General features: G+C 44.6%; 1 protein-coding gene across 5 annotated transcripts in view; it reads left to right on the top strand.

The window, feature by feature from the left end:
* LOC135187031 (serine/threonine-protein phosphatase 2A regulatory subunit B'' subunit alpha-like) overlaps nucleotides 1-16,499 on the top strand; it is a 79,376-nt gene that overhangs the window by 26,487 nt on the left and 36,390 nt on the right. For all 5 annotated transcript variants that reach the window (XM_064165358.1, XM_064165359.1, XM_064165360.1 and 2 more), the window contains exons 3-5: nucleotides 9,610-9,870; nucleotides 12,225-12,328; nucleotides 16,004-16,106. In XM_064165358.1, coding sequence (XP_064021428.1) covers nucleotides 9,610-9,870; nucleotides 12,225-12,328; nucleotides 16,004-16,106 — 468 coding nt within the window. The remainder of the gene's footprint in view (nucleotides 1-9,609; nucleotides 9,871-12,224; nucleotides 12,329-16,003; nucleotides 16,107-16,499) is intronic.

The following is a 16,499-nucleotide window of genomic DNA, read 5'->3' as shown; positions in this document are numbered from 1 at the left end:
CTGGTCTTGACGTGGTGTCCTACAGAGCCCCTGTGTCCCTCTGGAAAGGGCAACATCTGCTTAGGAGCTGACCAGGATGATGATCAAGGAGAATTCCCTGCGGAGAGACCCAGACTTAGGAGGGGAGCTAGCTTTCCTTGCGAAGGGCTGTGACTTTGTTCTTCCATCTCGCTTCAAGAGGCGGCTGAAGTCATTCCAGCAGGCCCAGGTTTGAATGTTTGGCATTTCTTTTTTCCTCCCCCCCCTTTTTTTTTTCCCTTTTGGGTGCTTTGTATTATTTTTATTGGTTCAGAGAATCAAGCTGTATCCCCTCTAGGAGTATCTATTTGCAGAAAGTTATTCGCAGCTAGATACCAGCAGGTTTAAAAATAAACCCTCTAGGCTTAGATTGCAGGGTTGAAGCATCTTTGTAAACAAGAGGGGGAAATTAACAGCAAGGGCAGTGATTTAGATATTAGAGGTAGTGTTAAGACTATTCCATTTTATTTTTTCTGTGTTTTTGGTAAGGAAAAACTGTGTGTGATTGCTCTGAATGGCTCCTGTTGCGTGTGGGACAACCACAACATTCTGTTGTACCCAGTGGGTTGTGCTCTCTACTGCACACAAATCAGCCTGCCTGGCTTTGGGGCTTGTGATTTTACCATTGCAAGGTACTTCTTCTGGCTCTTTCACACTACCTCTAGGCTGAAGGGGATCATTTGAGTTGGAAAAGACCCTTAAGACCGTGGAGATGTAGCCAAAGAAATGGAAACTGTAACACAGCTGTATTTATTGGTAAAGCTCTGCTGCTGAACTTGCTTTCTGGGGCAACTGGCAAAAGATCAGCAGAATTCATGCTAGGCCACCAAATGGGCGCAGGCAGTCACAATATGCTGAAATCAGCCCATCTTGAGCTTCACTGCTGTTTAACTAATCAGTGACCCAGTGAGGAAGTTAAAAGTTGAAATGCTCAGTGGTGCAGCTGTTTCCTAAGAAACAGCTATTAAAATTGTTCCACAGTAAATTGCAGCGTGTTTTGTTTGCCTAACTGCTGGTGGCAGGGAATAGTACGTATGAAGTTAGTCTCTGGAACGTGTTTTTTCACTCCCTAGAGGAGAATTGCATGAGGTAATAATGTGTAGTAATGGTTTGGGTGGGGACCTTGAGCAATTTAGAGGAGATGAACAGGAACCATGCAGCACAGTGAAATTCACTCTCCAGAGTTAGTCTGATCACCGAAAGATTTAATCGGGGTGTGGTTTGCAGGGAGAGATAAGATCTCCTAGTAGATGAACTGGAAAAATGGATTAGCCTTTGCTACATGAGCCCTCCAACTGGTGTGAAGTGGGAGCAGCAACCTTCACTGCTAAATGTGTTGAGAATAACCATTTTGGGGCTGCAGATCCAAGGCAAGTGAATTAATGCAGTGGGCAATTGCAGCTGAAAAAATGTGATCTTGCTTCCTATTACCTTTCTTCCAGCACTTGTTCCTTCTTGCTACATCCTTGCTTTCACCCCTATCTTGTTCTTGGGCCCCATGGGCTTTCTGTCAGCTGGCTTAACTCGGAACACTGTAGAATATCATCCAGCAACAAAGCTAGGTCTGTTTTCTGTGTTTACAAGCAGGCTAAATCTGTTCACAGAGGGGTCTGGCAAGCTCTGCAGCTGTCATTTAGTGCACAGTGACAATGTGCACTTGGGGCTGGAGGACAAGAGATGAGAGTTTTTTTCTACTTGGCAGCAGAGAGTTAATTTTGGGCCTTTGGGGGCTATGCTTTGTGGCCAGAGCATGTTAGTGTGGGATGATCAGATAGTAGAGGTAATTTGGCTAAATAAAGATGTGCTAACAGGAGAGAAGGTAATAAGATGGTGATAGGGAGCAGAGAGATGGGTGACAGGTAGTTTGTGAAGCATGCAGATAGTGGCCAGAAAGGCAAGGGAGGAAAAGGTATTTTGTACAACCCCTATTTCTTTTAAGAACTGTCATTTCAGTTCTTGTGCTCATCTTTTGCAGGTCTATTTGTGAAAGGATCGGAGATCCTCCCATAGCACTGTTGGTATGAAGAGAGGTAGAGAGATTTCTAATTGCTTATAGGAAGACATTTCCTAATACTAAGCTCACATCAGCACTGACTTTTTCCAAGTCTTGGAAGCTGTTCAAGGACAGAAGGTTTCCCCTGCCTTCTTCCAGTGACCTCTTGCAGGCTGTACTACCTTAATTCATCCTCCAGCCTAATCTTCACAAGTTGCTGTTCATAGCTGTTGCCCCTTTTTACACTGTAGAGTCACAGAATTGTTTGGGTTGGAAAATACTGTTACAGTTGAGTCCAAGCCTTATCTAACTCTTCCAAGTCTGGTGCTAAACTGTGTCTTTCAGCAACACATCTCCTGCTTGAGAACCCTTTCAATGGAGTAGTTTCTTCTAATGTCCAAACTTAACCTTCCTTGGTGCCACTTGAGACCATTTCCTCTCATCCTATCACTTAGAATCATAGAATCAAGCAGGTTGGAAGAGACCTCCAAGATCATCCAGTCCAACCTAGCACCCAGCCCTAGCCAATCAACCAGACCATGGCACTAAGTGCCTCATCCAGTCTTTTCTTGAAGACCTCAAGGGACGGTGCCTCCACCACTTGTTACTAGGGAGAGGAGATCTATGTGCTCTGTGTGCCACTGCAGAGTTTGTCTGTGTCACTGTGCTTCAAATAACGGTAGGCTGTGGTTAGCCCATCCCTAAGCTTCTGCTTTGCCCAGCCAACCACACACAGTCTTTCAAGCTCTCCTGCCACGTGCTCCTGATCCTGGCTGTCTGAATTGCCTTCTGCAGATGGCTGTTCTCTCTCCATCCCTTTTGAAGTGAAGGCCTAAAGCTGGTCGCAGCAGTCCACAGGCAGCCTCGCCAGTGTCAGGCAGAAGAGATAATAATTTTCTGTCTTCCCCTGGCCCTATTCCTAATGCAGTCTGGTACATAGTTTGCCTTATTTGTAAGTAGCCAACGCTGCAGGCTCAGCTGCACACCTTCTCTCTCACATCCTTTCCAGCAGGGCTGTTGCTCAGACAGAGGGTTCTCAGCCTGAACCTATGCCTGGGATTGCTGTATGCAGGTGGAGAGTCTGGCACCTTTTCTTGTGGAAATAGTTGAACAGTTTGTCAAGGCCTCTCCACCCAAGGTTCTGCCTTTCATCCTATCAGCCTTTCCCCTACATAAGTGTCATCTGCAAATCTGGCCAGATGGGAACTTTGGTGGGGCTTCTTTGAAGAGTGAGACTTTGTGTCCTCTGTTGTCCTTCTTTCTGACTCCGTTTGGATGTCCACTGATTGTTTTCTCCATGGAGTTTGGAGTGTAGACTGAAGTATGTCAGTCTTGGGAAGGGTAGGTGTAGGATCTGTAGGCATATTTGTCAGTGGAAACATGAGATCTGTGCTTTCAATATTCAACTGGATTGATCTAACTAGATCGATCTAGAGCTTGACCAAGCCCTGTGTCCCTTCTCACCTCAATCCTTTTGTGATTCTGTGTTGCTTATGTAGAGTTTGTTTTCATTTTGTTTTGCTTCAGTTGGATTTTTTTTTTTCTTCTGGTGAGTTTATGATTTATAGTAGAAAATATCCTATTCAGAGATGCATTTCCTTAGAGCCTGTTTGTGCTCTCTGGGCCCATGTGCAGATGACCCTTTGCTGTTCTTACTATCCTTAGAGACAGATAAGAAAGAGGCAGCAGAAAACTATAATGATGGGAAAGAGCTTCAGAAAAGGAAAGGAAAATCTCAGGCAACAGATACAAATCAGCTCAGGAAAGCTGTGGATCTTTGAGGATGGCTTGTGTCCAGTTAACATCAGACTTCAGTAAGACAGGAACTGTAAAAAATGAAGAGAGACATTAAGTCAGCACTGTGGACTGTGAGAAACCAGGCTGAGTCACTATACCCTAGAAAAGAGGATTACAGAATCCTATTTGGAAAAAAAACAAGAAACTGGTAAACTTATTATCACAGTATCACAGTATTATTAGGATTGGAAGAGACCTCACAGATCATCAAGTCCAACCTTTTACCACAGAGCTCAAGGCCAGACCATGGCACCAAGTGCCACGTCCAATCTTGCCTTGAACAGCCCCAGGGATGGCAACTCCATCACCTCCCTGGGCAGCCCATTCCAGTGTCCAATGGCAACTGGGGACAAGAAGGAGTAGAAAGTATTTGAGCATTTGGTGTGATACTGCTTCCTTCTGGAGCTTTCTGCTGAAACTGACAGGTCTTCAACAGACAGGTCTGGTTGGCAAAGGTGTAGTCTGTCCTTAAATAAACTGTGAGTGGCAAAAGACATAGTGGATAGTTAAGGTGAATGACACTACTACAGAGAAGGATTTAAAACAGGCTTTCATCTCACCTTCCTCTTTAGCAAAAGATATGAGTATATTGGCTACTAGTAAAAATGGCTTATTACATGCTTTGTAATTTCCTCTGGTGTGGTCCTTTCTGAAAATGCACTTTCCCCTAAGCAAACATTGCCACAGAATTTCCCCTCCTAGCACCATCCTTTTTTCATGAATAGTTACCATTAACTCCCTGGTGTCTCATAGTGGTCAACATCTAGTTTTACCCAACCTGGAGTATTCCTTCATGAGATTGTTCTCAGAAACAGGATCTTCAAGATCACAGGATATTAGGAGTTGGAAGGGACTCAAGGAAATCGTGTCCAATCCCCCTGCCAGAGCAGGACGAAACAGATCACAGAGGAACACATCCAGACAGGCCTTGACAGTCTCCATAGCAGACTCCCCAACCTCCCTGGGGAGCCTGTTCCAGTGCTCTGTGACCCTTACAGTAAAGAGGTTCCCCCTTTTGTTGAGGCAGAACCTCTTTTGCTGCAACTTACACCCATTGCTCCTTGTCCTATCCCAGGGAGCAATAAGCAGAGCCTGTCCCTCCCCTCCTGGCCAGCCCTCAGATACTTATGTATCAAATCCCCTTATCTAAGTCTTCTCTTCTCCAGACTAAAAAGTCTGTCAGCCTCTCCTCATCAGCCATGCCCTCCAGTCCCCTCATCATCCTCATAGCCCTCCGCTGGACTCTCTCCAGCAAGCTAGCTGTTGCCTGTTGTTTTCTCTTTGTGTCCTAGTAAAGGGCTTGTTTCTTACGTGAGAGGGAAGAAGGCAAAATTTAAACAATTTATTTCTATTCCTGAAGTAGAATCTTCTCAAAAGAAATCTCTGATAAGTAATACTTCCACCTTGTTTGACTTGGCCTGAGCAGGCATTATTCAGTCTTGCTAGGAAAGTCAGCTGCAAACCTGTGTCTGGACTGGTTCCCTACTTCAATGATTAGCAGCATTCCCTGTGTTTTCCCTGTAGATGTCCAACCTTCTGGCTTGTATTGTGGTCACGGATCCAGAAATTAATGTAGACTGTTGGTACTAGCCCTCATGAGCCACAAACCAGGAGCCAAGTGTGGCTGACTTCAGCAGTACTTGAAGGAAAACAAATGGCTCTTCTCTTGAGAAGGTGGAGGCCAGGGCAATGTCAATGAGAGAACTGTGGTATGTTGGTTTGCTTCCCTTCGGTTCTAGACCTTTTTGTTAAATGAGAGTCATTTCTTGTAGTTCCCCGTGGTCCTGACAGCTACGAGTCCAGGTGTGTGTTAAAGAGACTACTGAGCAACAGACCTGTTTCTGAGAAGTGACTCTTGGAGGCAAAAGGACATTGAGTCCTATTATAGAAGTCAAGTGGCTGCAGTTGGCACCTCGTTGTCTGTTTCAGCTTTGCATTGTTTGTATGAATATGGTGCTGTGAGAGACCAGCAGGGATTTCCCCTCTGCTGGAATCCAGAAAGTGAAAACTGAGTAGAGTTGGGTCCTGTCTGGAAAAGGCACTAGCTAGGCAAGGCAGACAGGATGGGAGGCAGTTTGTAAAAGCAGAAGTGATGGTGTGTGAGCTCTCCAAGTTAAATCACTATCTTAATTTATACAGCAAGGTCAAATTCATTAACCCACTATTTCCCAGTCAAATGGAGGCTTCTAGAGAAGATCCATCTTGGGGAGCTTTATTCAGACTGGATGTGAGGAGGAAGTTGTTGAGCAGGAGAGTGGTGAGAGGCTGGAATGGGTTGCCCAGGGAGGTGGTTGAGGCCCCGTCCCTGGAGGTGTTTAAGGCCAGACTGGATGAGGCTGTGGGCAGCCTGATCTAGGGTAGGGTGTCCCTGGGAATGGCAGGGGGGTTGGAACTGGCTGATCCTTGTGGTGCCTTCCAGCCCCCACTGATTCTGTGATTCGCTGCTCTTGCTTAGCCTGCCTCAGTGAAGCAGACAGTCGTGGAAGAAGGGTGGATCTTCATGTACCTCCAGCATGCAACAATGGCTACTCTGGCACATACACTCCCTCCCCAGACACATTCAGCCTGTTTGGATTTTGCTTTTGTGAAAGCAAGAGTAAAAGGAAGCTAGAAGAAGGGTTGTTTTTCATTAACCCAGCTTAACTCTTGTCACTATTTCAGGTTACCTACCTGCATTAGGGGAAAGAGTAACCAGGGCTGATGCTTACCCTGTCCACTACTCCTCTTCAGCCCCAGTCTGAGACTTGCCTCACTTTGAGCTCCAGTATCAATCTGGATCAGACACAAAGATGTGCAGTAAGTGAGAGTAGGAAGAGTCAAGGAAGACAGGAGAAAGAACAGATGGTGACAATCAGGCTTGTTTTCAAAAGGCTGAGAGCTCTATTGAGGACCATACAGAATCTGGATTCTGGTATTGATAGATTCAGAAATCCTGAAGGCTGAAAGTCATCTCTAACTTGTGTTGTAAGACACAAGAGAGAAGATCTTAAAGAAATCCAAGCTCTTGGTTAATGTGTTCTGTATGTGCAGTTCACAGTACAAAAGTAAGCATTTGCTGGCATGTGTGCAAACTTTCCTGCTCCTAAAATGGGACAGCATTTGGGAGAGGGAAGAGATCTCTCCCACATAAAACCCTGAAGTGCAGGAGTGAAAAGGAAGAACATCCTTCCACCTCTTGTTTTACAAGTCTCTGAAGAATGGGTTATAAAGTATTCTGAAGTTCAAGTGAAAACAGGGCTTATGGAAGCTTCTACAGTTCTCACTTTCTCACCTTATTGAAAGCAAACCCGTGGAAAATGTGGGTATTTAGCATCTGTTAAGAAAAATGCTTCAAGTTTCTGGAAAATAGGAAGGCAAATAATTTAGTCAGTTCATCCTATACATTCTTCTGTATTTAAATAACTCAGACTCAGTCCCTTTTATCTGAAAACCATTGTGTTTTGAAACAGAATAAACCAACTGAAAGTTGCAGCTGTATTTACTTGACTATTGCCTTTTATTAGTCTCTTATCATATATGTTGTTATATTAATAGTAGCTTGTGTCTTAGCCATTGTGCATCAGGCAGGCCTATTGCCTCTTCCCAATAAAGTGTGGATTCATGGGGCAGTGGGGAATTCCATATCCCTTGGCAGTCCAGCATCTGAATTCTGCTGCTTATACTGTAACCACTTTTCAGCATTTAAAAATACTCCTGTCTGAAAAATTACCTGGGTTTGAATCTCTTAATGGGCCCCTCAATTCAAGAGAGATGTTGAGGTGCTGGAAGGTGTCCAGAGAAGGGCAGCAAGGCTGGTGAAGGACCTGGAACACAAACCCTATGAGGAGAGGCTGAGGGAGCTGGGGTTGTTTAGCCTGAAGAAGAGGAGGCTCAGGGCTGACCTCTTTGCTGTCTACAACTACCTGAAGGGAGGTTGTAGCCAGGTGGGGGTTGGTCTCTTCTGCCAGGCAACCAACAACAGAACAAGGGGACATAGTCTCAAGTTATAGGCTGGATATGTTAGGAGGAAATTGTTGGCAGAGAGAGTGATTGGCATTGGAATGGGCTGCCCAGGGAGGTGGTGGAGTCACTGTCCCTGGAGGTGTTCAAGCAAAGCTTGGATGAGGCACTTGGTGCCGAGGTCTAGTTGATTGGATAGGGCTGGGTGCTAGTTTGGACTGGCTGAGCTTGGAGGTCTCTTCCAACCTGCTTGATTCTATGAAATGCAAATGCCTTCTGTGAAAAGTATTGATGTATAACTACACTTCTGAGGTTGCAGAGATCTGTTAGAAAGGTGATCTAGTGGGGAGCATTAGCCATGTGCTTACTACAGACAGGAGAGGAACGGGAGGATGGCAGAACTGCCATGCAGTAGAGATGGGAGAAAAGACCACCCTCAAACAGGTGTGCCAAAGGCTAGGTTTCAGTTCCCTACTTTCTCCTTGTTTTTCAGCCAATTCTGTAGGTGCTGATTGTGTGAAACCTTTGGGTGCTTTGCCTGCAAAAGGACTCTTTCAGCTGTTGTTGTAAGCAGACATTTGGTACTAACCGTGTCTTCTGTCACATGGGTGCCCAATAACAAACTGTGCTGGCTGCTCGTAGTTCCCAGTGTTAAAACTGATTTGCCAGTACTTGGTACCTTGAACCACAATCAGCTCTTGGCCCCTTTAAGCTGGGCATATGTAAGAGGGAAGTGTTGGTACATGTTTGATCAGAAGTTACAGCAGGCTGATGGTCACTAGGTTACTAGAGATAGGATCTGGGGGAAACAGGGCTTACAAGTGCTTACTTGAGCATGAGCAGTAGGGAAAGAGATGGTATGTAACAGATGCCAAAATAAAGGAGGAGCTCTGTTCTCCTGCCTTTGGCCTTCTGGGACGTCCTGGCCACACGTCACAGAATTCTGAATCCATCTATACTGAGAGCTTAGGGATCTGGGCCAGAGCAGCACCAGTCTGACCACCATGATGGTGCAGTTCCTGGTGGGGATGCCTACTTTAAGAAGATAAGTGCCTGCCAGCCCTGCCAGCTACACATCTCAGGAGTTTGGCTGGTCAGTTGGATAGGGTGAGTATAAGCTGCTCTTTGATCAATGGAGTTACTCTGCATTGCTTGTTGTATACCTTTCTCTCTGTGATTTTAGTATTTGAGCTATAAGCATTGTAGTTTCCAGTATAGCTTTAGTGTTAGAGCTATAATAAAGTGTTCAAACTGTACCCAGGGTGGGGTACCCAGGTGTTCACTGGTCCCCAAAGAACTCACTGGAACAGCCTAGAATAAAAGGCTTATTGACATTTAGAAGACAGTCTTGCAAACCTTTTCTTCTATTTGTGAAGCAGTGCCTTGCCAAAAATAGTTATGCTCCCAAGGGATGGAAAATGTGGATGTTCAGAATGTAAGTCTGCTTATACGTGAGGCCCAGCTGTTTGTGTGAGGTTGTGTTCTGGTTCTGAGGAGAAATCCTGAAGAGCAGATTTTGGAGGCAGAATGACATCACAGTAACCAGCCTGAGGAGAAATAGCATTGTCCTTGTTCGGTGGCATGGCTAAATTGTGGTGTTCTTGAGTGGTTGAATGGTATACCATAATCCACAGCACATGCAGAAAATACACAGAAACCACATGAAAGCAGATGTGGCAAATCCCAGAGTTTCAGTGCTGCATAGTGCAGAAGTGTTTTCATTCTATTCAGGACCAGGCAATCTATATCCCCATGCTAGAATTTAATTGTTGCTGTCTTTTGAATTATTTTTGCACAAGCTATTTTCTCCTGCTCCATATGCCATCCAGTTAAAAGCATTTGTTGTTCATTTCTCTTTTCAGGTTCAAAGTAAACAAGAGAAGAAACCTGGAACTTCATCCCCAGCCCCTTTGAACTCCACGGTTAGCCCATGCCCTCTTCTGCCTGTGAATAAAGCAGCCAGCAGTACGCCTTTGTCAATAAACATTCCACGTTTCTACTTCCCTAAAGGACTTCCGAATGTCTGCACTAATCATGAAGAAATCATTGCCAGGATTGAAGAAGCCTTTAGAGAATTTGAAGATGAGAAAGCAAACATCTTTGAAATGGGGAAAATTGCTAAGGTAATTGTGCTGTAGGGAGTTTGCAGGGTGTTTTAGTGTTGGGTTTGTTTTGTTTGGGGTTTTCTTGAAACTAAAACTAATGAAGTATCTCACAGCTGTTTTCATTTTTGGGTGAAATAAGAACCAATCTCTTTTTGCTCTGAATAGTTTTGTTTAGGTTAAGAAAATAGTAGGCAGAAGAGCTCAGCATGCTGTTTGTAAGATCTGATGTGTTTGCTCTTTCTTGTGTTGATTTGCAATCTTACAGGATTCTTACCAAATGCAAATTGTGGTTTTTGTTTTGGTGTCCCTCCATAATCACGTTCAGAAGATGACAGAAATTTAGGCTGCCCCTTCAAGGTAGTGCCAACTGCCTTCTTTGTGGTTAGCTGTCCACTAATCTGGATGCAATTTATTGAAGCATTGCTTTAGAAAGCAGTTTCCAGCATACACCTCCTTGGACATAGAAGAGGGAAATGCTTACTCAGCCCTCTTCCACTGAGATGCATATGTTCCATATCCATGATGCAGGTGTCAGCAGACTTGGAGCTGTTACAGTCTGCTAATGAGTTTTTGGCTTCAGGGAACAAAACACAGAACTTGTGTGGGAGCACCATGCAGATGGGTGGTTCTATTTTCTCCTCCTTCAACCGTGGATTTTAGTAACACTGATCTAAAACTAGCAATTGTCAGACACATCTCATATGTTTGCTTTGCCCTGAATGCAGCTTTGGCACTGTAGATTGAGCAATGATATTCTGCCCAAGAGGAGCACTTGTTTTCAAGAAGGAAGACTTGTCTGAAAGGAGAGAATAGGTTGGGCTCTTTGTTTTTAGAGGAATTGAGTGGCATTGTTTATAAACCATTCTTGAAAACAAACAGAAAACTTTCTTTGCTTAGCTAAGAAAAGGTTTGAAATGGATCTTTTTATGCCAAGGCATTCAACTCTATGTGACCTGTCATACTCAACCTGGGAAGTGCTGAAGGGTGGTGTAGAAGAGACCTACCTTTCTTTCTGGTCTCTTCACCTGTCCATGGGATTATTGATAATTAGGGGCTATGAAATAAATGTAAGAGATGGAGCTACACAAAGGAAACAATGGAAGGTAAATGCCATTCTTCCTCAGAGTAGCTAAGCATCTGCAGAAGTAGAAATCATAGAATCAGTTAGGGTTGGAAGGCACCACAAGGATCAGCCAGTTCCAACCCCCCTGCCATGGGCAGGGACACCGTACCCTAAGAGCAGGCTGCACACAGCCTCAGCCAGCCTGGCCTGAAACACCTCCAGCCATGGGGCCTCAACCACCTCCCTGGGCAATCCAGTCCAGCCTCTCACCACTCTCATGCTCAACAACGTCCTCCTCACCTCCAGCCTGAACCTGCCCATCTCCAGCTTTGCTCCATTCCCCTTAGTCCTGTCACTCCCTGACATCCTGAAAAGTCCTTCCCCAGCTTTTTTCTAGGCCCCCTTAAGATACTGGAAGGCCACAAGAAGGTCACCTGGGAGCCTCCTTTTCTGCAGACTGAACAGCCCCAACTCTTTCAATCATCTGACATGGGTGGTTAAACCTGAAAGCAGGTCTTAGGCTGATTCCCAAAGAAACATGCAGACCCAGACAGAAAAGTTGTGAACAGACTTGCAGGATTTTCTTGGTTAGCAGATGTGGTGACAGGGGCTCTGTGCAGCATCAGCTGCGCTCCTTCCAAGGCCTGTGTTCTGATGATGTTTTGATGGTTTGTCTGGAGTCATGAAGGTGATGGGAAAGGTCTTTGTGGTGAAGAGGAGGCTTCTTGAAGGTGTCATCAGCAGAATGTTTGAAGCCATTCTCAAACCTGGTTTTCTGAGGCATTAGAGTATAAAATGCTTGAGATGTCATTGATTGTCATTCTGAAAGCTAGCAGCCTTGGCAGATGCTGGTTAAAAAGTTGTCTGGAGAGTCCTGTTGCCAGAATCAGCTTTTTTCCAAGTTTGCTTCCATTTTTTTGCAATCTTGCTGAGTTCTACCAGTGTTGGGAAAATGGACTGTCGTGTGGAAGGCACTGCACTGAAAACTGAGAGACTGGAATCATTTCACCTTTGGGCATTTAATCATTAATTGCCCATAATTAGAGTTTAAGTTCCTTTGCTGTCAGTGAGAAGTCAGCCTTTTCCTGGCCTGAGAGGAAATATTTCTGAGCTACTTAAAAAGTGATATGATGAAGTAGAAAGGTATTGGTGGATTCTGCTCCTTGGCTTGGCACAGAGTAAATAGCTTTTTGACTAACCCATGGGCTGTGGCAGCTTGACAGTCTAAATGGTGAGTTTGATGTGTAAACAAGCAGACTGCTCTTGTGACTGCTTTCATATTCATCTTTGTTCTGGTGTTTGATTACAGATCTGTGGCTGCCCACTCTACTGGAAAGCACCTATGTTCAGTGCATCAGGAGGAGAAAGGACAGAGTGTGTGTCCGTACACTCCTTTGTATCTGTGTGGAGAAAGTGAGTACTGCAGATGCAGAACTTTTTCTGGCAAAGGAGAACAGCCTGACAGAATATATCTTTTTTTTTTTTAACATCAGACTTCTCAGTTTTAAAATTGTCTCTTTTTTAGAGGAAAATAAATGGCTCAGTCTCCATCAGCTTTTCTTTCCCAAGAGCCCCCAAATGCTTATGTCCGTGTATAGGTGATGAGCTGTGTTGGTCTGGTTGGCAGATCAAATCTAGTAATGCACTCCCCAGAAGAATGTCCCCTCTTCTGAGATGGCTGAGAGATGGCAGTGGATTTGACATACATTTCTTTCAGGTTTTCATGCTGCTACACTAGTGTGCTAATGAAGCAAGTGCCATCTGGGAGTGGAGACAGGGGGTGCTTGGTCTTGCTGTTACAGGACAGGAAAGAGAAAAGTAAACCAAAAAAGCATGATGGAAGTGGATGCACTGGGAGCTTTAGTAGCTGTTGCCTTCCTTAAGCATGCCACACAATAAATCTGTGGGGCTTGTCAGTCACTTCCACATACCATTGTCAGGGCTTCTGTTTAAAACTCAGAGGTCTGCCTATATTGTGCTTGGAGACAGAGGTGAGAGATGGAGCAGGCTTGCTCTCTTGTCTGGTCTTCTTTTCCCTCCAGGGCAACTCAGCCTTTAGTCTCCTTTGTGAAACACCTGAATGATGTCTTCATGTCCTACTCAGAGAGACTTCTCACTTTGTTACTTTGTGGTCATTCTACAGATTCTTGAAGTAGCCCTTAACTCTGAGTTCCCAAAGCATTTCCTGTGATAATGTTGTCAAAACAGCTTGTAGTTACTCTGGCAAAATTGCAAAAATGTTAGGGGTAGCTGTGACCAGTAAGTTTTTCTTGACATACAACATTTCCTCTTCCTTAGGTTCCTCCAATTGCTCCTAATTAATCCCATATGTATGATACCACATATTTTCATTCCTGACTTTCACATCCCTCGGATATTTGCAGCCTGAGGTTATGCCCTTCTGTATTCTTTTAACCAGACCATTTCCAAGCCAAGTTCTGTATGTTTTTTCTCACTTCAATTGCTCTCTTAGAAAAATGGCTTTAGTTTGCTCTTCTTTTTTCTTTCCTCTTCCCTCTAACAGTTAAACTTTTTTACTTTCTTTCTGGAAACATGACAGACAGAAAAACAACATTTCTGGTTAATTTAAACTACACTTACCTGGATACAGGCAGAACTTTAAAATAGATATCTTGCTGATCATAGAATCATAGAATCAAACAGGTTGGAAGAGACCTCCAAGATCATGCCTATTGTCAAGCATTTTCCTAGGTGACCTAACTCTTCAAAATGCTGTATGCATACTGATTTGATTTGTAATCAGTAGGAATTGGTAGGTAGTCCATGCTCTGAGCAACAAACAAAAAAATTCATTTTAAAACTTACCTTGGGATTCATCTTTGCCTGCCTGGTTTATTTTTTTTATTAAGTTAAAATGTTAGCACAAGTTTTGTGCATCTAATCTAGAATCAGAGAGTCAACCAGCTTGGAAGAGACCTCCAAGCTCAGCCAGTCCAACCTAGCACCCAACCCTATCCCATCAACCAGACCATGGCACTAAGTGCCTCGTCCACTCTTTTCTTGAATACCTCCAGGTACGCCCACTCCACCACCTCCCTGGGCAGCCCATTCCAATGCCAATCACTCTCTCTGACAGCAACTTCCTAACATCCAGCCTATAACTTGAGACTATGTCCCCTTGTTCTGTTGGTTGCCTGGCAGAAGAGCCCAACCCCACCTGGCTACAGCCTCCCTTCAGGTAGTTGTAGACAGCAAAGAGGTCAGCCCTGAGCCTCCTCTTCTGCAGGCTGCACGCCCCCAGCTCCCTCAGCCTCTCCTCACAGGGCTGTGCTCCAGGCCCCTCATCAGCTTTGTCGCCCTTCTCTGGACACCTTCCAGCACCTCAACATCTCTCTTGAATGGAGGAGCCCAGAACTGGACACAGTACTCAAGGTGTGGCCTGACCAGTGCTGAGTACAAAAGCAGAAGAACCTCCCCTTGTCCTGCTGCCCACACTGCTTCTGATCCAGGCCAGGATGCCATTGGCTCTCTTGGCCACCTGGGCACACTGCTGGCTCATGTTCAGCTACTCTCTACCAGTATCCCCAGGTCCCTTTCTGCCTGGCTGCTCTCAGCCACTCTGTCCCCAGCCTCTAGTGCTGCTTGGGGTTGTTGTGGCCAAAGTATAGAACCCTGCACTTGGCCTTGTTAGATCTCATCCCATTGTCCACTGCCCACCCATGCAGCCTGTCAAGGTCCCTCTGCAGGGCTCTCCTACTCTCCAAAAGCTCCACACCTGCTCCTAGCTTGGTGTCATCTGCAAACTTACTGATGCTGCACTCAATCTCCTGGTCCAGATCGCCAGTAAAGATATTGAACATGACTGGGCCCCAGCACTGATCCCTGGGTGACACCACTAGTGCCAGCTGCCAAGTGGATGTGGCACCATTCACTACCACTCTCTGGGCCCGACCAAAATGTATTTGCTAATATGAATATGCAGCTGTGCAGCTAACAGGATTGCTTGTCAGCTACTAAATGATTTTCTTTGTTTTCCTTCTTGGAAGACTAACTTGCAGAGCAAAAAAGTTTGGTTTTGTTTTTGGGGTGAGTTGGTTGGTTTGTTTTTTGGTGAAGGATGATGAGGTTAGAATCAGCAGCAAACCAGCTGCAGTGTGATCTCTGCAGGAAAGCTACAGGCCTTTCAGCACTATGTTTGGGTATAAGTTTGTACACTTAGGAGAGAAGCAGGTGCTAATCAGTTGTAGTAAATAATTAACAGTGCATTTGTATTTTCATGGTTAGTAAAGAATGCAGGGTAATTTTCTGAGTAATGGGTTGTTTCCTTCTTACTAGATGAACACCTTTGTGTTTAACATATCCAAATGCTCCCTCCTGCTACAGCACTTCAGTAGTGTTATGGTAACTGTCCTGAAGTTTCTATTTTCAGGAGTATTTCTGTTCAGAGTGAATTAAGTAATTATGATGCCTTTTGACCAGTGTTGTATTTTGGATCAAAAGAAAGCAGGCACAAGAACTGGAGTCACAGGAGAAAACTGTCAATATAAGGAATGAGTTGAAATGCTTCTCTAGATTCTCAGTCCTACTAATTCTTCCATGAGGCTATTCTCCATAGCTTCAGCCAGCTCAGCTGTAATTAACAAGGGATGCCCTCCTTGGTGCCCTCTTTTTCCCTTTTGTGGAGTGATTTGTCTGGTTGAAAATTTAGTCACTGTAGTTTGGCAATACCCTCAAATATTGAAAAACAGGAATCTTTAAAGTCTCTTCTAACTGAAACCATTATGTGATAAAATAGGAGAGCATTTGTGTTGTGGCATCCCACTAGGTTGATCCTGCTGACTTGCAACAAGAGCATGTAGCACTTTGAGAAGTCAGCTAACTTACTGAGGTGCTGTGGAACCAAAGTGAGAACTGTCTCCAGTAAGCAACTTTTTACTACAGCAGTGTTAGCATGGAAAAGGTTTCACTGGGTGGAAGTCCCTTAGTCTTGCACACATTTGAAGATGTGTGCTGGTATTCTGAAGTCAACTTCACATGCATCAGTGTAGATGAATTGCATAAACTGATAAGGTACTTGCATCCTGTAAGGTATGAAGTGGTTGGAGTAACTCTTCATCTCTCTTGTAGAGTCCTACGTAACTGCCATGATGATGCATCCAAATTCATCTACCTTTTAGCAAAGCCTAGCTGTGACTACTTAGAGCAGGAGGACTTCATCCCACTGCTTCAGGTACCTTCAACAGCTCAGCAGTGAATGGCTGGAGAAAGAAAGCTATGCTTATTTTGTATCTTCTTTATTTTCATGGCTTTAAGTGTTTACTAAGGACATGCAGATCTTTGGCTTGAGCAGCACCTGGGGGGGGGGGTTTATTTTGGAGTGAAATAGAAATAAGCATTTTAAGTGGATTACTTTGTATAGGTGCTAAAGTCACTGAGGACTGTCAAAACTTTATTCAGCCTCTTGCTAGGATTCAGATTTATCAGTGCCCAGTAACCAGGCTGGAATTTGCCCCATTTTTCTAATGGTTACTGGAAGGAAATGGATGGTGCTGTTGGTACTCAAGCACAACATAAAAGCTTATTGGAAGAGCTGTAAAGGTTGCTTGAAAGAACAATTGAATTG

This window comes from Pogoniulus pusillus, chromosome 26 (assembly GCF_015220805.1).
Source record: "Pogoniulus pusillus isolate bPogPus1 chromosome 26, bPogPus1.pri, whole genome shotgun sequence".
Lineage (NCBI taxonomy): Eukaryota > Metazoa > Chordata > Aves > Piciformes > Lybiidae > Pogoniulus > Pogoniulus pusillus.
This window is presented reverse-complemented; position numbering and strand designations above follow the sequence as displayed.